The sequence below is a fragment of the Crotalus tigris genome, unplaced genomic scaffold (genome assembly GCF_016545835.1).
Source record: "Crotalus tigris isolate CLP2741 ecotype Arizona unplaced genomic scaffold, ASM1654583v1 scf7180000018650.477379, whole genome shotgun sequence".
In the NCBI taxonomy this organism is placed as follows: domain Eukaryota; kingdom Metazoa; phylum Chordata; class Lepidosauria; order Squamata; family Viperidae; genus Crotalus; species Crotalus tigris.
Window position 1 is genome coordinate 278470 of NW_024097124.1, and position 26118 is coordinate 304587.

General features: G+C 43.0%; 1 protein-coding gene across 3 annotated transcripts; it reads left to right on the top strand.

Moving 5' to 3' along the window:
* GORASP1 (golgi reassembly stacking protein 1) lies at positions 1-25624 on the top strand. Of its 3 annotated transcripts, none has more exons than XM_039355268.1 (9): positions 1-201; positions 3040-3120; positions 7917-8120; positions 13078-13164; positions 15683-15813; positions 19772-19910; positions 21814-21961; positions 22053-22205; positions 23332-25624. In XM_039355268.1, the coding sequence occupies exons 1-9, from the start codon at positions 139-141 to the stop codon at positions 23592-23594; spliced, it is 1269 nt and encodes a 422-aa protein (XP_039211202.1). In that variant the 5' UTR covers positions 1-138; the 3' UTR covers positions 23595-25624. The 3 variants fall into 3 exon arrangements, with proteins under 3 accessions (XP_039211202.1, XP_039211203.1, XP_039211204.1); XM_039355269.1 differs by having other exon boundaries at positions 23356-25624; XM_039355270.1 differs by having other exon boundaries at positions 7917-8006.
* Positions 25625-26118: the final 494 nt, after the last annotated feature.

A 26118-nucleotide genomic window follows, 5' to 3' on the forward strand; every position in this document is an offset into this window, starting at 1 on the left:
CATGCGCCCAAGGGTTTGCAGCGTTGGAAGCTGTCGACCTCTGTCGTTGGCGGCCGGCGGCGATGGAGACGGCGGGGAAACCGTTGAGGCCGGCGGGCTCTTCTCCCAGCGCCTGAGTCGGTGTCTCTCCGGGCAGCCATGGGGCTGAGTTCCAGCTCCGAAGTTCCCGACGGGGGCTCCGAGGGTTATCATGTGCACGGGGTAAGCAGCGTCTCCCTGGAGGGACCCGCAGAGGGTGAAGACGGCCCTAAATCGAAGCTGGACTCCAGCGCCCATCATCCTCAGCCAGTGGGTGGGAAGGACGGGCGTTAGTCCAGTCGGTATGGCCCCCTGAAGCTTCTCTCCAGACATGATGGACCCCAATACCCATTGTTCTGATCCAGTGGATGGGGATGATGGACATTCTAATCTCTCTTGAGCAGCTGGGAAGGGATCGTGGGAAGTGCCCCCTGTGACGCTGAGTGTAATGTGTGTATGTATATATATGTATGTTTTTATTTGTTTTATTTGTTTTATAATATGTATATATATATGTATATGTATAAGTGTGTGTGTGTGTATATGTATGTATATTATATGTATATGTATATATATCCATCCTTTTTATTATTTTCATACATGACTCATATCCAACAAGACTTTCTCCTCTTTCTTTCCCCACAACAACAACAGCCACCCTGTGAGGTGAGTTGGACTGAGAGAGAGTGACTGGCCCAAGTGGCTTTCATGGCTAAGGCAGGACTTGAACTCAGGGGCTCTTGCTTCCTAGCTTGGTGACTTAACCACTAGAGTCTAGAGTAAACTGCTGGCTGATGCCCTTATTTCAAATATTTTCATCCTGTTCTGCTCCTGAAAAGGGTCCAGAAGAGCAGCCATCATACAGCCTCAATGGGAGCTTCCAGTCCCCTGAGAGACGTGATCCAGGAAGTACATTGGAGAAATGAAATAGATCAGAAAACCCCGAATGGCTTTCCATAAGGCTACTTGGATAATTTCCTTGACAGCTCTATGGAAGAGTTTGAGAATTGCCTTCATCCAGGGCATTCTCCTGACTCCCCAGCCTGACCCCTAGTCTGGGGTTCCCTTGCTGGGTTTTTTTTTTTGTAAGCCTTAATCAGGACCCAGTTAGCTTTGTTCATAACTACAGAAAACCTTACCCGTCACCTGATACCTCAATTTATTGCTCTTCCAATTAGTAACTATTCATTGCTTTGTAGGGAGGATTATTACCAATTTATAGAATATAGTTGAAGTTTTCCCTGTTTTTGCTGACCTTAAAGCAGTTTGCAAAAGGCAATAGCAGTAAAAAGCCCACCAAAATTGCATAAAAAGAACTTCTGTAACCCTAAAACAGCTGTTGCCATATGCCTGTTTATCTTCTGTGTGTAGAATTTGATCATTTTTTTTTGTTATGGCCACTATTTTTGTTAGAAGGGTCATCCCAGCTTGAAGGATGAATTTTGTATTGGTGAAAATAGAATGTGACTATACCTGTTAATACCTTGGAAGGATCACATCATATCCAGTTTAGTGTAGTGGTTAAGGTGTTGACCAAGAAATCGGGAGACAAGAGTTATAATCCCAGAAAGCAGCTGAGTGACTTTGGGCCAGTCCCTCTCTCTCAGGGGGCTTGCTGAGGGGAAAAGAGGAAGAAGGAGTATTATATATATTTGTCATCTTGAGCTACTTATAAAGGTGGAATAAAAGTAAAATCAAATAGAATAGAATTTGTCTCCAGTGCATAAACTCTCAGTGTACATACAAACAATGAAGTGATAAATCATAGATCCTGAATCCTATAGTCATAAATCATAATATGCAAACATACCAATAGGAGAACGTAGTAGTTAAGATGAGAAGTAAGAAAGATGAGAAAATGACAAGGATAATAGCAATAATTACTGTATATGGGTAAAATATCTTTAGGCATGGATATTTAGGGTAAATATCCATTCTTGATGGATGTTTGGAGTAATGGTATATGGGTACTGTCTCCTTGATGCACCTAATGTATCTCAGAATATATTTCTCATTCTGCAACCTCTATCCTAATAGCCAGATTGGGGATGATTGGAATCCTGTAGATTGGGTGGGTCAGAATGATTAAGCTTGTCTTTGAAAGATCAGTGCTGTGCCTTTTTAATATTGTGTGCAGAAGTTATGAGTCATGACTGCAGATGTAGTTTATTCTTTTTTTTTTTAAAGGAAGGGTATTGGGCGAGGTCTTGGTATGAGATGTTTAACTTGTTTTTTTTTTTGGTGGGGGGGAGAGGGTTGTTGCACTTATTTGGTGGCTTTCAGGTTGAGAAGTTAAGCTTCTTGAAAGAAAGCCAAGTCAAAACCTTGGCTCGTTGTACACACAGAGACATCAAGAATAAAGCTTGACTTAAAGGAAACATTCAGAAATACATTCTCTGAACATATGTGAGACTAAGCTGTATTTCTAAGTGCAAGACGTTCTGTGGAGAATGTTTAATGGAGATCCTTCTTGCAAAAAAAATTAAAATCTCAAAATTTAATCTTAATTCAATGCCTGGTCTTGCCTCCTTTTTAATTGCCTTGGATCGTGCCTCTGGGTCAAGGAAATAGCACTAGCACTAGTATATAGATATATATATACTACTTCACAGTGCTTTACAGCCCTCTCTAAGTGATTTACATAGTCAGCATATTGCCCCAACAATCTGTTCCATATTTTACCAACCTTGGAAGGATGGAAGGCTGAATCAACTTTGAACCTGCCAGAATCGAACTCCTGGCAGTGAGCAGTGAGTTAGCCTGCAATACTGCATTCTAACCACTGTGCCACCTACGGCTCCTCTCTAAATTGCTGGGTTCGGCAGCTTTAGTCTTGGGGCTCCAGATTATAAGAAATCCTTTCAGTTATTAATAACAGATTTTTATGGTTAATCTATATACATGTTTATTTCAGATACATTTCGCATTAAGCATCCAACTTTCTTTAGGATATACATTCTTATGCTGATGTTCATTTTTATGCAATATGTATATATGTTGTCACCTTTGCCATTTTTGCAGATTCAGGAAAATTCCCCTGCTCAGCAGGCTGGATTGGAGCCGTTCTTTGATTTCATACTTACCATAGGACACACGAGACTGGTAAATAGCTAAGAGAAGCCACTGTTTTCTCTCTTTCTCTCTCTCCCTCTCTCCTTGCGCGTGCATGCGAGCCCCCAGCTGCATCAGCGTTCTTGCAAATATCTATTGATAGTTCAACTGACTTTAGTTTTGAAATTATAAATTGCTTTGGTCAACTTTCACTCCCAGAGAATGTCTGCTGTTGCAGGGGTCTTCAATCTTGCCAACTTTAAGACTTGTGGACTTCAACTCCCAGAATTCCCCAGCCAGCAAAGCTGGCTGGGGAATTCTGGGAGTTGAAGTCCACAAGTCTTAAAGTTGGCAAGGTTGGAGACCCCTGTGCTGCTGGGCTTCTGCCTGTTAAATCTCTTAATAAATAGAGTTCTTTAACAAACCTTCTCTGCGTCTTTGGATTACATGTGTGAGATTCTTTCAATGTTAACAGTTTATGGACAGAGATCAAAAAAACTGCACAAAAAGAAGATTACAGAGAAAAATTATTAATAATATTCTGACCATGACCATTTTTCACACTTACGAGCATTGTGCATTCCCACAGTCACATGATCAAAATTTGGGTATTTGGCAACTGTCTCATATTTATGACTGTTGCAGTGTTGTGGGATCATGTGATCATAATTTGTAACCTTCCCAGCCAGCTTCTGACAGGTAAAGTCAATGGGGGAGGTTGGATTTGCCTAACGACTACGTGATTCACTTAATAACCACGGTGATTTGCTTAACTGTGGCAATAAAGATCGTAAAATGGGGCAAAGGTGACTTAACAGCTGCCTTGTTTAGCAAGAGAAATCAGGGGCTCAACTATGGTCGTAAGTTGAGGATTACATGTAAAGATGATAGATCAGTTCAGTACCCTTAATCGCCTTAACAATCACACTTGGGAATTTTCTGATAATATTTGCAATCAAGCAGAACTTCGCTATGTGCTGGGAAATTTTAGTAGAGAATCCAGTAAATAAGAAGTAAATGAGTTAGAATCACCATATATAGTTACTGTAGGAAGCAGGAAGTATGAAAAAAGTAAGATTCTACATTTAGGCAAGAAGAACCAAATGCACAGGTATAGGATAGGTGCTACCTTGCTTAATAGCAGTAACTGTGAGAGGGATCTCAGAGTCCTAATGGACAATCACCTAAATATGAGCCAGCAGTGTGCTGCAGCTGCCAAAAAAGCCAACACAGTGCTAGGCTGCATTAACAGAGAAATAGAATCAAAATCACGGGGAGTATTAATACCACTTTACAATGCCTTGGTAAGGCCACACTTGGAATACTGCATCCAGTTTTGATCACCACGATGTAAAAAAGATGTTGAGACTCTAGAAAGAGTACAGAGAAGAGCAACAAAGATGATTAGGGGACTGGAGGCTAAAACATATGAGGAACAGTTTCTGGAATTGGATACGTCTGGTTTAATGAAGAGAAGGACAAGGGGGACATGATAGCAGTGTTCCAATATCTCAGGGGCTGCCACAAAGAAGAGGGAATCAAGCTATTTTCCAAAGCACCTGAAGGCAGGACAAGAAGCAATGGGTGGTATCTAAGCAAGGAGAGAAGCAACCTAGAACTAAAGAGAAATTTCCTGACCGTTAGACCAATTAATCAATATAACAGCTTGCTCAGAAGTTGTGGGTTGTCCAACACTGGAAATTTTTAAGAAGATTTGACAGCCATTTATCTGAAATGGTATAGGGTTTCCTGCCTAATCAGGGTTGGACTAGACGACCTCCAAGGTCCCTTCTAATTCTGTTATTCTGTTACTCTATTCTAACCATATTGATGTATGGTTGTGTAAAGCGCACCATGAATGCAAATAGTAAATCAGATATGGAATGAAAGGATATATAAATATTGTAAAGTAGGTCCTTGGACCAAATTGCAGCCTTGGTAGGTGCAGTCTGCCCCTTACTCTCTATCATCAATTCAATTGCATCTCAGGAATTTAGCAGGGCAGAGGTGGGGAACTATGGCCTCTTTATGGACTTCAATTCCCAGAATTCCTGAGCCACAAGTCATAAAAGGGCCATAGTTCCCCATCCCTGCTTCAGGATGCGACATGAAGAATGATCTATCAAACGCGTTCCCTCCTTAGATCAGATTTCTAGTACTGGAGATGATGACCTGGACTACTGCTTCTGGACTGACCTGCTAGGAAATTGTGTGCAGAAGTTGCTTTATATGCAACCATAGGTTTTAATAAGGTCTGAATTCATTGATTCTTCCTCCCTGTTGGTGACTTTGAGCCCAAAAAGTATTCATGCCATGAGATGCAACTTGTGAAAGCAAAAACTGGACTTGCAGCTTTTTGGTCCCTTCCCCATGAAGGCGCTAGGATTTGATGCGGGCAATGCAGTGCTTGTCTTCGTGGCAGATACAGGTAGTCCTCAACTTAAAACAGTTCATTTAGTAACTGTTCAAAGTTACAATGGCACTGAAAAAAAGTGACTTTTGATCATTTTTCACACTTACAATCGTTGCAGTATCCCCATGGTCAAAATTCAGATGCTTGGCAACTATTTATGACTGTCACAGAGTCATGTGATCACCTTTTGTGATCTTCTGACAATAGGGAAGCTGGATTCACTTAACAAATGTGTGACTAACATAACAACTGCAGTCACTTATCCCTAGAAATTTTTGGCTCCGTTGTGGTCGTAAGTTGAGAGCTACCTGTGATGGGAATTGAAATCCAATCTAATTGGGTGAGAGCTTTTTTTTTTTCTCTTTAAAATATATTCCTGGAAAGCAAAACCCAGTTTTTGTGGCTACTTGTCTCTGAAGACTTAATCGTTGCATGAGAAATAGCTCTGGGCTAGAAGCTGAACTGAAATTTTCCCATCATTAATGTAACTTTTCTTTACATGTTTCATTAATTTTATTTACTGGTTTTCTCTCTCACCCACTCTCGCTGGCTTAGAGAGTTAAAAAATACACCATGGAAATTAATACTTCCAGGATTAACCCCCAAACAATGCTTCCAATAAAAACAATTTTAAATCAAACTCAATAATAAATTTATTATTACTATTACTAAAAGTGGTAACAGACACTCTTCAAGGGCTCTTTGGGAGAGCTCTAGTTTTAGCAGTTTCCAATACAGCTAGTCCTCAATATATGACCACAGTCGAGCCCAAAATTTCCATTGCTAAGCAAGGCAGCTGTTAAACGAGTCACTTTATAAACTTTAGTTGTTAAGCTGTCACAACAGTTGCTAAATGAGTTACATGATCGTTAAGCAAATCTGGATATTCTCATGGGCTTTGCTTGTCAGAAGCTCCCTAGGAAGGTTGCAAATGGCATTCCCAGGGCATCGCAACCATCACAAACGCATGCCTGTTGCCAAACAACCAAGGTATGACCACTGAAGTAAGTGTGAAAACTGGTCATGTCACTTTTTTTCAGTGCTGTTGTAACTTTGAACGGTCACTAAATGAGTGTTAAGTTGTAAGTTGAGGAGTGCTTGTGAAATGCCAAACGGTGGGTAGAAGCTGTCCTGCATTGTCTTGGCACCTTCGCTCGAAGCGTCTTGAGTTTTTGAGCGTCAAACTCGTTCGGTACCATCAAGACGCCCGTTTTGGCACAGCTTTGGAGGGAAGGTAGGGTGTTGACTTAATGCTGAGTCACCAAACCAGCTCTCAATATTTGACCAGCCGCGACTCTGTTAATAATTAACACATTAAAAGCTGGTTGACAAAGGCATGCAGAAATGAGAAAGAAGGCTAGCTGATAACGCTGCAAGCTGGTGTTTCATTTAGCCAACATGGCATCTGAGGACAGCGAGTCCTCAACTTACCATAATAATTGGGCCCCAAATTTCTATCAAGTGAGATATTTGTTAAGTGAGTTTTTTCCCACTTTACGACCTTTCTCGCCACAGTTGTTAAATGAATCACTAGATGTTAAGTTAGCAACAGGGTTATTAAGTGAATCTGGCTTCCCCCTTGACTTTGCTCATCAGGAGATTGCAAAAGGGGGGGGTCACGTGACTTTGGGACACAGCCACGGTCATAAGTATGAACCAGTTGCCAAGCCTCTGAAGCAAGACAGTTGTTAAGCGAGTTGTGACCAATTTAATTATCTTTTTGTCACCGTTGTTAAGGAAATCCCTATAATTGTTAAGCAGATGCCATGCAGTCACTAGGCAAATCTGATTTTCCCCATTGACTTTGCTTGTCAGAAGCCAGCTGGAAAGGTTACCTATGGAGATCACATGACCTCACGATAGTGCAAGTGTTGTAAATATATACCAGTTGCCAAGTGTCTGAATTTTGATCACATGACCACGGGGATGCTGTAATGGTTGTTAATGTGAAAAACAATCATGTCATTTTTTTCAGCGGCACTTTAACTTTGAATAGTCACTGAATGTGTGATAAGTCTGTATTTATCTGAAAGTTGGTTGACTGGGACTTACTTTCCATCAATAACTGTAAAATTAAAGTTTAAATTTCTTTCCAGATTTGGAAAGAACTGAGCTGGAAGGGTGGCTGGCCATTTAAATGAATGAATGAATGAATGAATGAATGAGAGAGAGAGAGAAGGAAGGAAGGAAGGAAGGAAGGAAGGAAGGAAGGAAGGAAGGAAAGAAAAAAAGAAAGAAAGAAAGAAAGAAAGAAAGAAAGAAAGAAAGAAAGAAAGAAAGAAAGAAAGAAAGAAAAAGAAAGAAAGAAAAAAAGAAAGAAAGAAAGAAATATTTTGTTTCCTGGCCAGATGCTTCTAAGCTATTTTCTTTCTTATGTGTTTGTTACCATGTCCAGATAAAAAATCTTCATTTTTTCCTCCCTCCCTGCATGTAGAATAAAGAAGGCGACACCCTGAAAGATCTACTAAAAGCCAACGTTGAGAAAGCTGTGAAACTGGAAGTCTTCAACATAAAAACGATGAAAGTACGGGAAGTGGAGGTCATCCCCAGCAATATGTGGGGAGGGCAGGGACTGCTAGGGGCCAGTGTGCGATTCTGCAGTTTCCAAGGTGCCAATGAACATGTCTGGCATGTGCTGGTAAGCAGGAAAAGGGAGGTTACATTGGGCTTTCTGTGACTGCTAGTCCTGATTGGTTGTTATCTCGAATTGCAGCCGGGTTATCAGATTTTAGTTGCTAAGAAGCACTGCTGCAAGAAGAGAATAGCTTATCTATACATGTTTATTTGCAGGTTATCCGAAGGACCATCTCTTTCCGGTTACATCTGCCTGACCCACCAGAGTGGGATGCAGGGAATGTTTCAGGACCCAGAAGAAGGGCCTTCTCCATGGTGGCTCCCCTCAGAGTTTAGACTGGATCCCGTTTTAACACTCTTTTGCAAGGTCCTGAAGACGTGGTCTTTGCCAACAAGCTTGGGGAACCCAGAGTGGGATAGAGCTCATCAAGTGGCTGGTTTGATTGCTTGTTGTCGCCATGGAATGGGGGGGGGGAGGTATTGTTTTTATTCTTTTTATATTGAGTTTTTTTATTTGTTAGCTGCCCACTGAGAATAGTGGGCGGCCATACACAGACAGACAGACTTATATGGCTGCCCCACTCACAGTGACTCTGGGTGGTGTACAGCCTTAAACATCAACGATGTGACAATTCCAGAAATCCCTGTGGCCTTTGGCAGCGACAAACACAATCATACAAGCCACTTGATCAGCTCCAAAATAATCTTGAGCTCCTCAGACCCGCTGAGAGAACCTATCTTTGGGGCCTTGCAAAAAAATAACAAGGATTAGGCCAACCTTATTACTTGGGGAATGATGTTCCAAAGGGAGGGAGCCACTACAGAGAAGTCCCCACTTCTATGTCCCATCAGTTATCTAGGTGGGACCCATAATCTCTCCGGCCTTCCCACTTTGAAGGACCAAGGAGAGGCAGTCCTTCAACAGGTGCACCTGATTGAGATAGGTTAGGAGGGCTTCTTAAGTTCCTATGAAACCAGTTTATTTAACCACTTATTTAACTTATCAGTGACTCTGGGCAGCTAACTACAATGGGAAGAAAGTCAGCTAAAGAATACAGATACGAAAGAGACAACTGATAGTGAATATGATAATAAATCAAAACAAAAGTCAGAGGTTTCATCAGCCACTCAGACTCCCATGCCCGGTGACTTAGCCATCTCTTCAAGGCTGCCCAAAGGTCAACGGGGTTGGGGCTAATATCTGGGGTGGGGTGGGGTGGGAGACGAGGTTCCAGAAGGTTCTCTCGGTGGGTCCTTTAATGAGTGGGGTCTGTAGCATGCCTCTAGTGCCAGATCTGAGGGGACAGGTAGATGTAACTGGGGAGAGGTGATCTTGCAAATAACCTGTCCCTGTGCCGTGGAGAGCCACTTACAGGCAGCTACCATCATTTTGAATGGAACCCAGAAAGGATATGGCAACTAGTGCAGTTCACAGGGCACAGGTATAAAGGAGCACAGCTACCCACCATGCTGCATTTTGTATCAACTGCAACTTCCGGATCAGTGTTGTCCAACCTCACTCGCTAAGCTGTGTGGACTTCAGCTCCCAGAATTCCTAGAAACAAGTTGCCCTTGGCTGATCTGGAATGCTAAGCAAGGTCAGTGCAGAAAATCAGTGGTTTAAGCTGGACAAGAAGGAAAACCACTGTATTCCTCCCAGGGGACTTTCTGTGGAGTTAATGATGAATCAAGCTTAACCCAGAGACAACTTTATTTAGATGTTTACAGGTAGTCCTTGACTTATGACCCGCTCCTTTTAATAACCGTTTGAAGGTAGTGCTGAAAAAAGTGACTTATGACTAGTTCTCATGTGACCTTGCACCCTTCTCACATTCGCATGCATGATCAACATTCAGGTACTTGGCAACTAGCATTGATTCACCACAATTGCAGCGTTCCAGAGTCACCTAATCTCTATTTGCAAACTTGCCGGGGGGGGGGGGGTTCCAACACGTGAAGGCAGTGGGGGGAAGTTAGATTCACTTAATGCCCATGGTAAGAAAGGTTGGAAAAATAGATGTGATTCAACCGCATCTCTTAGCAACAAATTCTGAACCCCCATTGCGGTCATAAGTTGAAGACTACCTTAGAAATATTATTTTCGATTTTTTTTCTTTCTCCTGTGCCCCTCCTTTTGTTTCCTTTGCTCTTTTGATTTAGTTTTCAAACCTCTGCCTTTTTAGGAACACTTTGCACACTAATTTGCTTGCTTTGCAAATTCAGTGTATTAGAATAGGGGTCCCCATCCCCCGGCCCGTGGACCAGCACCATGGCATGCCAGCAACCAGGCCGCGCAAACAAGGAAAGCTCCACCCGTGGGATGCAGGCAGCACACGAAACCATGCCCTTTCCAGTCCACGGAAAAATCTTTCTCCACAGAATCGGTCCCTGGTGCTCAAAAGGTTGGGGGCCTCTGTAGTAGAAGATATTTTGTTTAGGTGGAGCACCAATGCTTGGCCAAAGCACATATCCTACCCTTTTGTGCTCTCAGTTCTGCCATCTCTATCTTGGATAGAATTAGAAATTTAATAAGGTTTTTTTTAAAAAAAAATTCTGCAGCAATTCTTGCAATTATTTCCATGTATAAATCTGCATTAGAAAAATCAGTTTGCAGGAGAAAAAAAAATCTGTTGTATATTACAAAATGCAGTCATTTTAATTAGAATTCACATCTTTAACACAGAGTGGAACTTTTTCAATGAAAAAAATAGAAACACAGGGAACTTTTTCATTCTACAGTATTCAAAATGAGGAACAAGTGTTTTTTTAAAACATAGATCCATCTACTTACGTCATAACTCATAAGATTTCCTTGGAACACTTGGGCGTACTGGTTAAGTCATTGGGCTATAAACGGGCAGACAGTGACCCAAACATACCTTTTCAGGAAGCAACTGGACTTTCTTGTTTTTCTTTAAAGATGTTTCACTTCTCATCCAAGAAGCTTCTTCAGCTCTGACTGGATGGTGGAGGATGGAAGGACTTAGAACAGTGTTTCTCAACCTTGACAATTTTAAGGCATGTGGACTTCAACTCCCAGAATTCCACAGCCAGCAATTCTGGGAGTTGAAGTCCACATGCCTTAAAATTGTCAAGGTTGAAAAACACTGACTTAGAAAGTTCCAAGAAGGCTCCACAGCCATTTGCACCACTCGGGTGACCCTGAGGACACAGACAAACTTCCAAGTGGCCTCAATGACTCTCTGAAAGAATGCAAATGGCCAGCTGTCTGCAAGGAGTATAAATCCTTCAGGCACCATTCAGTCAGAGCTGAAGAAGCTTGGGTGAGAAGCGAAACGTCTTCAAAGAAAAACAAGAAAGTCCAGTTGCCTCCTGAAAAAGCATCTTTGGGTCACTGTCTGCCCGTTTATAGCCCAATGACTTAACTACTACGTCCAAGTGTTCCAAGGAAATCTCCTGAGTTATGACGTAAGTAGATGGAAAATCATCTTTGGAACAACCATGACCTGGAAGACTGACAATCTCTATAGACATTTGGCAGACAGACATTTTTCATCTTTCCTTAGCCATGAAAGCTAGCTGAGTAAAGTTTACTCCTCAACTATTTTTACTGGGTATTTTCGTTGATTTAAATCAGTGGTTCTTAGCCTTTCTAATGCCGTGACCCATAATACAGTTCCCCATGTTGTGGTGACCCCCAAGTGGGTGTGGCCACCAATAAGAGGGAGTAGGACAGCTAGGGAAAAGGGAAAAAAATGGCGGACAGCGTGGTTTGGCGATCCCCGTGAAATGGTCGTTCGACCCCAAATGGGGTCCCGACCCACAGGTTGAGAACCACTGATTTAAATGAAAAAGAAACTATCTTGATGTTGAATTTAGTAACTGCAGCAAGGTTATTAGTAGGTTTATACTGGAAGAAAGATTCTTTGCCTACTTTAGAAGAATGGATATTTAAAGTATCTAGTTTTGCAGAAATGGCAAAAATTTCTGCTTATTTAAAGGATCATACACAAGAAAGATATATCATTGTATGGAGAAGATGGATAGATTATATCCAGAAAAAGTATGGAATTAAAAAGTTTCATTTATTTTATGAATGAATATTATAACAAATATTATAGAGAATTGTCTTATAGGTTATGGAGTTAAAGGTTAATTATGATATTTTCTTTTTTCTTTTCTTTTTTCCTTTTTTTTCTTTTCTTTTTTATTATTATAAATTTTGTTATTAGTAACCCTGTATTCTGCTCTGGGAAGTGAAGGGAGGGGGGTTGGGGGTGGGAGGGAGGGTAAGGGGGGGGTAAGTGTAGTATAGATAATGGTTGTTTATAGGAGTGTGGCCCGGGCACTCCCCTTATGCTGCGTTCATGGTTTTGATAGGGATGAGAGGAGAGAAGGTGTAGAGAGGAAGTAGGGTATTGAGAGGAGAGGGGGAGGGGAAAAGAGTAGGAGGGGAGGAGAGAAAGAGGAGCGGAAGTAGGGAATGTTTTAAGAAAGGGTGGACGCAGCCTGGGGGGAATGGGTGGGTCGCACCAATGGTTATGAATTTATCTTATTTTAAAATTGTATTGTATTTTTTATAATGTTTAAATGGAAAAAATAAAAATTTTCAATTAAAAAAAAGAAAGAAAGCTAACTGAGTGACCTTGGGCCAGTCACTCATCTTACCCCAATTCACATGGTTTTGAGGAAAATAGATGGAGGAAGGAGCATTATGTATGTTGGCTACCTTGAATTACTTACAGAAATAATAAGGGTGGGGTATACATAAATAAAATCAGATTAGAAACTGGGACATGGTGAATTCTCATCCTACCTTAGATGTGGTCAGCTTTGTGGCCTTGGGCCAGTTCCTCCCTCTTAATCCTAAGAAGACCATAGGAAACCACTTAGAAAACCTTGCCAAGAAAACTGCTGGGACTTGCGCAGGTAGTTGCCAGGAGTCAAGATCCCCCCCCTCCCTCAAAAAGGTTTACCAAGCACTGACTTAAAATGCTTTCCCCACTGGCTTTGTTGAATATGGGCCCTAGCCATAACCATGGTCTTTCTCTCTTGTCTAGGATGTGGAGCCAGCTTCTCCAGCAGCATTAGCTGGCCTGAAGCCCCATTCTGACTACATAATCGGATCGGATCAGATACTCCACGAGGTAAAAGATTCAGATGAGTTGTAACTGACCCCCCAAGTGAAGTCAGGAGAGATTGGTCTTTGGTGCTGATGGCTGTGAATAGTTCTTAGGCTTTGATTGTTCTGCACTTGCTTCCTTTTTACCTTTTCTTCTCTGATGCTTGATTTCTTACTATGGGAGCATTGCTGCGCATAAAACCCCTTTGGTTTCAGCGTCCCTCCCTTTACTGCCAAGAGCTTGAGAAAGCTTCATGCAGAAAGCAAAACTAGCCAAAACGTGGGGAAGAGAGAGCATTGCATGGAGGACTGCATTTTCAGGCTTCTCTTTGCATTTAAACTAAGGATGTCCAAATTTGGCAACTTTAAAACTTGTGGATTTCAACTCCCAGAATTCCTCAGCCAGCATGGCTGGCTGAGGAATTCTGGGAATTGAAGTCCCCAAGTCTTAAGATTGGATACCTCCTTTTCCTGCTTTTTTTTTCTTTTTGCTTTTTGCTTTCCCAGGCAAAAGGTCTTACGGCCCTAATACTTTAGGCTAGGCCTTTGTCAAACTGTGGTTCACAGACCTTTTTAAGGGTCCCTGTGAACTTGAGACCAAGAAGTTTTTCACTGGACGTTTTTAAGAAGAACTGGAAAGCCACTTCTCTCCAATTATATAGGGTCTCCTGCTTGAGCAGGGGGTTAGACTAGAAGACCTCCATGATCCCTTCCAGCTCTATTCTGATTGATTGGGGGGGGGGATTTTTGACTTGAATGCAACTAGTTTTCTGTTGTTAGAACTTTGCCTCTTGATCAGGGCTCCTGGGATTTATTTTTTTTTAAACTAAATCTCTGACCTGAAAAAGTTTTAAAAAATTGTTTAGCAAAGTCAGGGAAACAGGACTGTCCCATCATGATGTAACCTCCACATGCATGTGATACTGCGATGGATGTACAGGAGGGACAGAATTTAAGATGTAATGATGCTCTTGTTGTTTGCCTCCCTTATCCTTCCCCTTCCCTCTCCACCCCCTGTGGATGTCTCTGCTCCATGTCCACAACTCACGAAGGCTAAAAACTAAAAAAGAAATTCTCTCCCCTTATGGCAACGTTTCTCAAACTTGGCTGCCTTAAGAGTACGGAGTCCTTGGTTCTCAAGTAACATCTGAAGTTACCTACTTGGGTAATGAACTGTCTCCAAGAAAGCAGCCAAGCTCAGAGATCACCAAGGACTCTACGGTTCAACCCTGAGCTATATATATCCTCTTATATTGTTTTAAGATGTCTGGACTTCAACTCCCAGAATTCTTCAGCCTCGATGAGTGGACTTCCACCCCTAGCATCTCCTAGCCACAATAGGTGGACTTCAATTCCCAGAAGTCACCAGCCAGTACGCTAGCTGGGAAATTCTGGGAATTGAAGCCCAGAAATCCAGACATCTTAAAGTTGCAAGGCTGAAGAATGTTGCATTATGGTGTTTTGCTGTATTTTGGAGCATTTTCTAAGGATGGATGAGTGCATCCTAAAATCATGGAATTGAAGCATGCTAACAAAGATTCAACCATCCAGGCCAAAAGTATCTTAAAAGGTTAAATCATGGCAACTGGACCAGAGTTTATTAAAACTGAGATGTTTTGTTACTGGTCCAAGTAACTTTGAAACATTTTTAATAAATTTGGTCCAGTTGCCATGATTAAAAGTAATCTTTTAAGATGCTTTAAATAAAAGTAATCTTTTAGCAAAAGCGAGAGCCCTTAGACTTACGTACCGCTTCACACTGCTTTACAGCCCTCTCTAAGTGTTTAACAGTCAGCATATGCCCCCCCCCCCCAAAAAAAATCTGGCTCCTCATTTTACTGACCTTAGAAGGATGGAAGGCTGAGTCAACCTTGAGCTGGTCAGGATCGAATTGCCAAACTGCAGATAGCTGGCAGTCGGCAAAAGTAGCCTACTATACTGGCGTCTAACCACTGCACCACCAGGGTGTTAAAATACTCTTAAGGATAATTGAACCTTCATTTACATCAGGGGTTCTCAACGTTGGCAACTTTAAGACTTGTGGACTTCAACTCCCAGAATTCCTCAGCCAGCAAAGCTGGCTGAGGAATTCTGGGAATTGAAGTCCACAAGTCTTAAAGTTGTCAACATTGAGAACCCCTGATTTACATGTTGCTTTTCATTTTAGGGAGAAACCCCCTGCAGTCTGTATGTCAAAGTTGGTTCTTTCCACCGACTCTCTGACTCTTGTCTATCCAGATTCTCATTTTGACTGAGTAATGAAACACCTCAGTTTTAATAAACTTTGGTCCAGTTGTTGCCACGATTTAATCTTTTTAAGATATGGAATTGAGAGGGACCCCAAAGATCGTGACTAGTTCCTTCATTGTGCTGGAAAACCAATTTATCTATCCTCAAGGCTTAGGGTCTGCCTGTTCCAAAGAACAGGCTGCAAATTCTCTCCCCTAACCCTTTATTCTAGGAACTGAGTGGCTGGTGGTGGTAAAAAAGGGAAAGGGTGGCAGTTTGCTGCAGAGTGAATGATGGATCTCTCCTTTGTTCAGTCTGAAGATTTCTTCTCCCTGATCGATTCTCATGAGGGAAAGCCTCTGAAGCTGGTGGTCTATAACACAGAAATGGATTCCTGCCGAGAGGTTTTTGTAACCCCCAACGGAGCCTGGGGTGGAGAAGGAAGGTATGGCTTTAGAAACCGAGAGATGTGAGAATGAGAGGTAGGCAAGACCAGGCTGACGCCTGGCCTCCTAGTGCAGCGCTTTTCAACCAGTGGTACGGGTACCACCTGTGGTACATGGGCACCTGGCAGGTGGTACACAACCATCCTAGAAAAGTGATAGCAGGGGAGGGGAATAAGTTGAACCGGTGGCACCACCGCACAAGCCTGAGCGAGAGATGGTTGGAGCCGCAGGGCTGTTGGGGCTCAGCAGAAGCACCAGAATCAGCGCTTCTTTGGGGCTGTCAGGGCTCAGTGGAAGCGCCGGGATCAGCACCAGGCTCCAGCTGTAGCTTGGCGCTGATCCGGGTGCTTTTGCTGAGCCCTGAAGAAGCACCAATCAGCTGGAAAGCAGCACTGATCCTGGCACTTCTGCTGAGCCCAGAAGAAGTGCTGATCAGCTGGAATGTTGCAGCCTCTCCAGGGTCTTGTAATTTAGATTCAGATGCTTGGCAACTGATTCATATTTATGATGGCCACAGTGTCCCAGGGTCATGTGAAGTGACCAAAACCTGCTGCAACCACCCAGCAGACAGGGGGAATTAAAAACAAAACACTCCCCCACCCCACCCCCACTGCCAATCCTTGACAGAAATGCTCACAACAATGAAAACCGGGTGGGCAGGCAGGTGTCTTGCTCGGCTATGTCTTGGGGGGCACTTTTTTCAGTGCCATTGTAATTTCGAACAGTCACTAAATGAATTGTTGTATGTCAAGGACTACCTGTACTTCATCACTTTTTTCCTTTTTTTTTTTTTTTTTTTTTTGGTCATCAAGTTTTTGACACCTTGCTAGGCGACTGGATGTTGCCATATCCTAAAAGTGGTACAATGGATGACAAGGTTGAAAAGCCCTATCCTAGTGCATACTGGATCTTAAAGCATCCTGGGTCCAATGATACCTTGGTACAGGTAATCCTCGACTTACAACCACAGTTGAGCCCAGATTTCTGTTGCTAACCTAGGCAGTTAAGTGAGTGGTGCTCTGTTTTACGATCTTTCTTGCCACAACTCTTGTTCAGTGGATCACTGCAGTTGTTAAGTTAGCAACCCAGCTGTGAAGTGAATCTGCCTGTTTGAAGGTCGCAAAAGGGGATCACGTGACCCTGGGACACTGCAACTGTCATAAATAGGTGTGTCAGTTGAGAAGCGTCCGAATTTTGATCACGTGACTATGAGGTCATGATGCATTTGGGGAATAATCCATGAAGTTTGCTTTGGCGTGGAATGAGAGTTTTGTGTTGAGAGTTTTCCCTTACAGTCTGTTTTAAGTACACAATAAAGTTTTCCCTTACAGTCTATTTTAAGTACACAGAAAAACCACCCCAATACTCTTCCATTTCACTTTTCCTTTCTTGACATCACCACAATAGTTTAATACAGGGGTCTTCAAACTTGGCCCTTTTATGACTTGTGGACTTCAACTCCCAGAATTGCCTGGCTGAGGGATTCTGGGAATTGAAGTCCACAAGTCATAAAAGGGCCAAGTTTGAAGACCCCTGCTTTAATAGATATGCCACGCATAGACAGAATCTTTATCTCCTGCTGGTAGTGGTTTCTTTATGGCCTATTAGAAAATCACTTTTTTTTTTACGTAGAAATATAACATGCGAGAATCAGGTAATGCAAATAGTCCTTAACGTCTAACCCAGTGATGGCGAACCTATGGCACTCAGAGCCCTCTATGTAGGCACGCATGCCGTCGCCCCAGTCTAGGCCTTCAGCTGGGTTTTATAAAACCTTTTCGCTTTTGGCCTCCGCCAGTGTTTGCAAAAAAAAAAAAAAATAGGTTCAATCAGTCAATTTCAACTTCCTGCGGGCAAAAAAAATCTTGCAAAGTTGGAATTGATTGATTGAACTTTTTAGTCCCACCGTCTGCCGTTACCACCGCAACCATGCCCACCCAACTGGCCACGCCCACCCAACTGGCCACACCCACCCAATGTGCCACACCCATCAATGTGCCACACCCACCCGGCACCCGATGATGCATAAGTGGGTTTTGGGTTGCAGTTTGGACACTCGGTCTCTAAAAGGTTCGCCATCATTGTTCTAACCAGTCATTTATGCCTGTTTGCAGCGTTCTGCAGTCCCGTGACAGTTTTGCTGAAAACTGGAAGTTAGTTCTGAGTTTTCAGCAAAATTGCGCCAGAGGAAACAGTGGCTTAACGACCATGCCATTCATTTTAACAACTGTGGCATTAGTATGAGGACTGCTGCGTTCACTTAACAACTGCTCATTTCATAACCGTTTCAATATATTATGACTGTGGTGGACAGGCTTTATTACAGTCGTATGCTGAGGACTACCTGTAAGTAATTCACACTGACTGATTTTAGCGATACAGAGCTGTATAGAGGCACGAAGATGTATATACGACTAAGAAAAATAGCTGCTCAACAGATGGATATTGGAAGATAGAAATGTCACTGCAGTCTCTTGAGGGGGCTGCTCTGTCCACCCCACCCCAGTCCCTTCAGAAATGGGGTTCTCCAATTTGGGTAAGGTTGTTATGGTTGAGAGGGGGGCAGTTCTTCAGTTCCCCCCTCCTTTTTCTTCCTGCAAATTTTGGTTGAGGAAAGGCTTTAGCTTTTTTCCTTTCAGCTAGAGCAGTGGTTCTCAACCTTTTGAAAGTAGAGATTTGTAGCTACCTGAGCAGATATAAGAGAATAACAGTGTTGGAAGGGACCTTGGAGGTCTTCTAATCCACCCCCTGCTCAAGCAGGAGACCCTATACCAGTGGTTCTCAACCTTTTTAATGCCGCGATCCCCAACCGGTCGTAAGTCGAGGACTACTCAACTGGTGCAGCACCGTTTGCAGAATGGGACTTTTGGCGGGCTCAGCAGGGCAGAGACAGCCTGGACAATTCCTATTGGCTTTTGAAAGCCAATAGAATTAGACTCTATTCAAGAGAGTCTATTCTATTGGCTTTCAAAAGCCAATAGAATAAAAGGAAAAGGGGGAAAAAATGGCGGACTGCGTTGTTTGGCGACCCCCGTGAAATGGTCATTTGGCCCCAAATGGGGTCCAAGCCCACTGGTCGAGAACCACTGAGCTAGAGTCTGCATGGCAAAGCCTTAGTAGTGCTTTGTGTTGACTCAGCATGAGTTTTCCTGTATATTATTTCCCACCGCAAGGGGGAAAAGTAGAGATTACTTTATTCAAAGAAAAGAACATGCCTAATTTTGTTTTCATTTGAAAACCGCTTCTGGATTTTGTGCTCGTGATTGAGGGGAAAAAAAATAAAACTTTGATTTTGGTTTTGCTGTTGTAGAAATGACAGGTAGTCCTTGAGTAACGTCCACAACTGAGCCCAAAATTTCTGTGGTTAAGTGTTTGGAGTTTGTCCCATTTTACAACTTTTCTTGCCACAATTGTTAAGTTGAATCGTTTGCATTTGTTGAGCTACTAATGTGAATGGGGCTTCCCCACTGACTTGGCTTGCCAGAAGGTCGCAAAGGAGGGAGGGGGGTCTGCAATGGTCATAAGTGTGAGTCAATTGCCAAGCATCTGAATTTTGATCACGTGACCATGGGGGTGCTGCAGTGTGAAAAATGGTCCCAGGTCACTTCTTCACACCGTTGTAACTTTGAATGATCGCTAAATGAACTGTTGTAAGTCAAGGACCATCTGTACCTTATTATTGCGTAAAAGTAAAAAGTTGAGCCTGTAATATTATTTTCCATTGTGCTAAAAAGCCTTTTCTTTTTTCCCCCTTCTACCCCACACTTTTTCCCTTTTCCCTCCCCCCAGTTTCCCATTATTTTCATTTTCCTTTGTATTTTATAGTCTGATAAACTAATACAAATTTGAAGATGCCAGCAGCAGAGTTTCTCTTAATAATGTTTGCAGCTCCCCCGTTATGTTTTAAAAACCAGACTGTGCACCCTACTTCTGACAACATTTTGCTTTCTTGTGCAGCTTAGGATGTGGCATTGGATACGGCTACCTACACCGAATTCCCACGCAGGCGGCTGCCCTAAAGAGAGCAACTGAAATCTCTTCTCCTTTGCCCTCTGGAGACATGCCTCCCGAACCCCCAGCTAATGGCTACATGGAGGTAGGGATTTTCACCCTGGGCATGGGTTAGTTAACTCCTGTACACTTCATGTTCTTTGTAGTTGGAGGGTGTATCACAGCCCCCATCTTCCCCTTCCCCCTCCAGTTTTTTTTAGCAGCCTCTAAGATCTCCAGGTTCTTGCTGCTGAAGTGTGGAGGTTGATAGCGAAAGAATTGTGGCATAAGATGGATGCATTAAATTTCTGATACCTTACTTCGTTCACCACTTTCCCTGCTTTGCGTGAGTTATTTCAAGAGGTCTAAATACTCTGGTGAAGTGCTTTATGTGGCTTTGGTAAGGCCACATATGGAATACTGCATCCAGTTTTGATCACCATGATACGAAAGAAGATACTGAGATTATGAAGAGTGCAGAAAAGAGCAAAAAGATTAGGAGTCTGGAAGCTAAAGTATACGACGAACTGTTGCAGGAACTGGATTGGTCTAGTTTAATGAAAAGAAGGTCTAGGGGAGACAGGATCGCAGTCTTCCAATATCTCAGGGGTTGCCAAAAAGAAGAGGGGTTCAACTTATTCTCCAAAGCACTTGAAAGCAGAACAAGAAGCAACGGATGGAAACTAATCAAGGAGAGAATTAAGGAGAAATTTCCTGACAGTGAGAACAATTAACCAGTGGAACGACTTGCCTCCAGAAGTTGTGGATGCTCCATCCCTGGAGGACTTTAAGAAGAGATTGGACAGCCATTTGTTTGAAATGTTACAGAGTTTTATGCCTGAGCAGGGGATTGGACTAGAAGACCTCCAAGATCCCTTCCAATTCTGTTATTCTGTATTCTGCGTCAGCACCAAAAGCTGTGGTGTTGCAGTGGTTAGAATGCAGTATTGCAGGCTGAGTCTGCCGACTGCCAGCTGTTCGATCTTGACCAGCTCAAGGTTGACTCAGCCTTCCATCCTTCCTGGGTCAGTAAAATGAGGACCCAGATTGCTGGGGGCCATAGGCTGATTCTGTAAACTGCTTAGAGAGGGCTGTAAAGCACTGTGAAGCGGTATATAAGTTTAAATGCTATTGCTATTCTGGTCCTGTCCCTCTAATGATGTCCTTGCGTTACTGCCATGCTTCCTGGACCTTTGGCTGTGAGGGAAAAAAATGTGCTAAAACGGCATTTACCTCCAAAACAAATGTATTCAATAATGCACTTGATTGGCCAAATTGAACCGGAAAAAAAAGCACCTTATAAAATTTAGAGCAGTGGTTCTTAACCTGGGTGATATTGCCCCCTAGGGGGCGATTTCATTTTTCAGGGGGGCGATGGAACAAAAAGGAGTGACGTGGGGGCGAAGGAACAAAAAAGGGGGCGATATGGGGGCGATGAAGCAAGAAGTTTTGGGGACACTTTTGAGACTTTTTTGTACAGAGAATGGCTGTATATCTGTCAAATAAAAACATCAGGTCGCTTGCTATTAGTGGATTGAATTATGTTTTCAAATGTTCCTCCAGCTAGCTTCAGTACAGAACTCAGTACATATGTAAATATGCATTATTTATCTTCATGCGTGTTACGCAGCAGCCTCTACCATACAGTGGCGCGCCATTAGCCAGAATATGGGAGATATGGGGAAAAGACTGGAAATAAATTATTTGCATCAATATGTCCTGATGAACAATTTTAAAGAAAACAAAAGAAGTGTTTGCATAAATTGAAGAATTATTTCCCATGTTGTAATTGAGAGGTTATGTTGGGGGAGGGGGGTGATGACAACTTCCTCATTGGCTCAAGGGGGCGATTCGTTCAAAAAGTTTAAGAATCGCTGATTTAGAGTGATCTGTGGACTCAGCCATCCACCTCTGTTCTTCAATAAAGAAGCTACCTACGAGGCATCTAAATTGCAGTGGGACACGGTCATCTCACAGGCTCTCAAAATGGATTCTTTTATTTATTTTAGGCTTCCTTGATGTCCCCTAGCCTAAACATTGAAGAAACCGAGAATTTGGGCTACATCTCGGGTCAAAGTGTGACCCCCCGTTCATTAGAAAACTCCCTGCCCCTTCCTGCTCCTCCTCCTCCTCCTGTTCAGAGAGTCATGGATCCAGGTAATCCAGTTGAAGTCCACAAGTCTTAAAAGTGGCCCAGGTTGAGGACCCCTGGCGGTTTTTGTCCTTTTGTCTTTTCTTCTCCCTGCAGGTTTTGTAGATATGTCTGGCGCTGCTTTTCCCGAATTAATTGACTTAGTAAAAACAGCCCACGTGCCTTCTTCTTCTCCTCCTTTCACTTTATCAGATGTTCTGGAACCTTCTGGCAGTTTATCGACATACAGTGAAACTCATTCATCTTTTGGTAAGCAGAGTTGGAAGCCATTTGGCTGCTGGGATTGAACTGAAAAAGATCAAGGCCCACTGCTAGTTGGGTTTTATCATAGCCTGTGGCAATTTATTTGTTATTTCTGCTGTTATCTCACATAGGGTTCATAATATATATATTGTGAAAATGATGTGGGAATTGTGTAATTAGAGTGGTATAAACTCAAATAACAACAAATCCCCAAGAAATAATCAAATCCAGGCAAGGAGAATTAGGATTTCAACATACTACCATATACAGGTAGTCTTTGACTTATGTCCACAGTTGGGACCACTGTGTCTATTGTTAAAGAAAGCAGTAGTTAAATAAGTTGCTTCCTATTTGTGTATGTGTGTGTGTGTGTGAGAGAGAGAAAGAGAGAGAGAGAGGGAGGGAGGGAAGGAGAGGGAGAGAGACGGAGGGAGGGAGAGGGAGAGACAGAGAGAGAGAGGGAGAGAGGGAGGGAGAGACAGAGAGGGAGGGAGAGGAGAGAGACAGAGAGGGAGGGAGAGGAGAGAGGGAGGGAGGGAGAGGGAGAGAGAGGAGAGGGAGAGAGAGGGAGGGAGAGGGAGAGAGGGAGGGAGAGGGAGAGACAGAGGGAGGGAGAGAGGGAGGGAGAGGGAGAGACAGAGGGAGGGAGAGGGAGACAGAGGGAAGGAGGGAGAGAGAGACAGAGAAAGGGAGGGAGAGGGAGAGACAGGGAGGGAGAGGGAGAGAGACAGAGAGGGAGGGAGGGAGGGAGAGGGAGAGACAGAGAGGGAGGGAGGGAGAGGGAGAGACAGAGAGGGAGGGAGGGAGAGGGAGAGACAGAGAGGGAGGGAGGGAGAGGGAGACAGAGAGAGGGAGGGAGGGAAGGAGGGAGACAGAGACAGAGAGAGGGAGGGAGGGAAGGAGGGAGACAGAGACAGAGAGAGGGAGGGAGGGAGAGAGAGATGCCAAAGATTTGCATTTTGATCTTGTGCCCATGGGGTTGTTGCACTGGTTATAAGTGTGAAAAATGGTTGTAAGTCACTTTTTCCAGTGCCCTTGTAACTTCAGCCACTAAATGAACTATTGTAAGTTGAGGACTTCCTGTACTAAAAATATTTGTTTATGTTGTCTTTAAAAAAAAAAAAAAAAAAAGACCAGGCCTCTCTTCCATTCTCAGAAGAATCGGTCTCTCTCCAAGCAGACGAGAGCTCTCCCGAATTACTCGAGGGAAAGCCTTCTGGGTCTCCTCTGCCACCCCTTCCTATGGACCTGTCTCCAAACTCACCATCTGGACCGGAGGCTGAGGCTGAAGAAACTGTCCGGCCCCACAGCGGGGCAGAGACCCCCATACTATCCAAAACAGACAGCAACGACAAAGGTGCCCAGGAATCGATGGCTGAAACCAAAGAGGCCTAGCCCTTCAGAGGACATATTTCACCTTTGGGCTTTGAAGCTTTTGGCACCAGAAAGCCCTGGTTTTACGTGCTGCAGAAACATTTTGATTGGTTTCTGAATCGCAGTAGAATTCAGCTTCCTTCAGTCACACTATTGTACCCCGATAGCAGCAATCGGTTGACTCTGGGGTCTGTATACCTCTGTTAGTTCTGCTTAGTGGTAATAACACTAATGATTGGAGTTGAGGAACAGATTTTTTTTTTTTAAGCCTCTTTTCTCTAGCCTGCTCATACATTTTAAAAAAGGGTGGGCTCCATGAGCCATACCAATTGCATCATAGCATTTCCAGAGAGGGCAGGTAGGAATTTGTGAGGGCGGGTTTGAGACTGTTTTGAGTTTTTAAATCTTAAAAGAGGTGTCTCTGGCGTAGCTGTACCTATTTTGCTCCATATTTCCTCCCCAAATTTCTCCCCCCCTCCCCTCCCCGTTGCTGTCAAGAGTTGGGAGAGAAGGAGCAAAACCTGATTGGAAGCACTTGTTACCAAGTGGCAGCTGATAAGAAATGCAGGAAAACTCCTTATACCTCCAAGCCCCAGAATTCCTGAGCTAGCTGGCTCAGGAATTCTGGGAGTTGAAGTCCACCTGTCGTAAAGTTGCCATAGTTGCTCATTCCTGCCTTGCGGGAAGGCTTTTGGCCAAGTGCAGCTGATAAGAAATGTAGAAAAAAAAATTGATAATAGGTGTGGACTTCAACTTCCAGAATTCCTGAGCCACCTGACTTAGGGATTCTGGGAACTGCACATGCTGTAAAGTTGTTACGGTTGCTCATCCCTGCCTTAAGGTAAAGTTTTTAAGCTGAGTTTTTTTTTGGGGGGGGGGGGGGAAGGGTAAACTTTGCAAATTTAATTGTTACTTCTGTCTCTTATTCCATTAATTTGACCTCAGATGATTTCATTTGAAAAGTTTTAATTTGGGAAGAACAGCATGATCTTTTATTCTAAAATCCACCTCACCCATATCAACCTGTTTAATCTTTGATCCATTTGAGCCTCTGACCTGCCCCCAAAGCTTCCTGAAATGTGTGAGCAGAATTAAGACCCCAATGCAAGACCCCCAAGAAGTATGCTGCTTTCCCTGCCCCAGCAGATCCCACGAATGGGATGATTTGGATTTCAGCCAGAGAGGTATCCACGTGTAAAAGAATGCAGTCTCATTGTGTAGGTACATTGGACTGGGAACTTCTCCTAACCTGTTTTATATTTCATCCCAGAGAGCTATAATCATTATTTGCTGCTGCAGAAAATTTACATGCAGCCCCACAAAAACTCTCTTGAAATAGTAGCTGAAGAATCAGGACATTAGCAATGTAGGGTTTTTAATTTCTGTTCCAAATTAGAGGTGCCAGTGCCCTGATCAATTACTGTCAAGCTACTCTAAGTCTAGTCAGAGGTTAGCACAATGGCACTAAATCAATATTTAATTTGAGATGCATGCTACCAAGCAGATAACTGACCATCTGGTAATGCAGTGGTGCCTCTTAAAGTGGAAGCATTCTTTTCTGCCACTATGGAAAATGAGCAAGATTGCTTCTAGCATGAATAATGGAGCAAATTGGTGACATTAAATCAAATGTTTCTCAACCTCAGCCACTTTAAGAGGTATGGACTTTTAACGCCCAGAATTCCCTAGCCAGCATGGAGCAGCTGGAGAATTCTGGGATGTCCCTGCATCTTAAAAGGACCGAGATTGAGGAACGTTGACCTACATGTGGGAATGGGCTTTCAAGAATCATTTTCTGTTGGTTGTTTTTAAACTTCATTTAGTTACTTTTAAAGATTGTGAAAGTTTGCTTTGATAAGAGATTTATTCTAATCTGAAGCCATTCTATTGTTTTTAGAATTTCTTTTTAACTTGGTAGGTTGTCAGCTACTAAAGTCTTGCAATGATTTACAATGGAATGTGTATTGTTTAAAATTTGTTGTGAAACCAGTCCTAAGTCAGAAGGCCCATATAAAGGCAAGCTGAACAAAATAAAGTACCATTTGCTTAAACCAAGGGTCTCTGACATAACTAAAATTCCTACCCCAAAGTCCCATCAACTGATTAATAGCACAGACTGCTTGAAAGGAAGGTATCTTAGACCAGCATTTCTCAATGCCAGCAGCTTTAGGATATGCAGACTCCTAGCACACTAGCTGAGGATTTTGGGGAGTTAAAAAAATCTTGCCTTAATCTATGTCAGTGTTTCCCAAACTTGACAATTTTAAGGCATGTGGACTTCAACTCCCAGAATTCCACAGCCAGCATTGCTGGCTGTGGAATTCTGGGAGTTGAAGTCCACATGCCTTAAAATTGTCAAGTTTGGGAAACACTGATCTATGTGGAGACTTAATGAGGAGCTGGTTCTTCAACTCTTCTGGCCTCCTGCCATTTATGGCTTTTTAAATAAAGGAGCAATTTTGCCCAGAAACCAACTGGCAGCAATAACACTTTGTTCTGTGTGAATAGCGTAAACAGTGTTCACACACTGAAGCCCATGCCAGCA

Excerpts from the sequence above, each read along its gene's own strand:
- GORASP1 (XM_039355268.1), top strand. The coding sequence starts at position 139 with ATGGGGCTGAGTTCCAGCTCCGAAGTTCCCGACGGGGGCTCCGAGGGT. Across the intron at positions 3,121-7,916 it reads CCATAGGACACACGAGACTG|AATAAAGAAGGCGACACCCT; the intron begins GTAAATAGCTAA and ends CCCTGCATGTAG. Across the intron at positions 15,814-19,771 it reads GCCTGGGGTGGAGAAGGAAG|CTTAGGATGTGGCATTGGAT; the intron begins GTATGGCTTTAG and ends TTTCTTGTGCAG.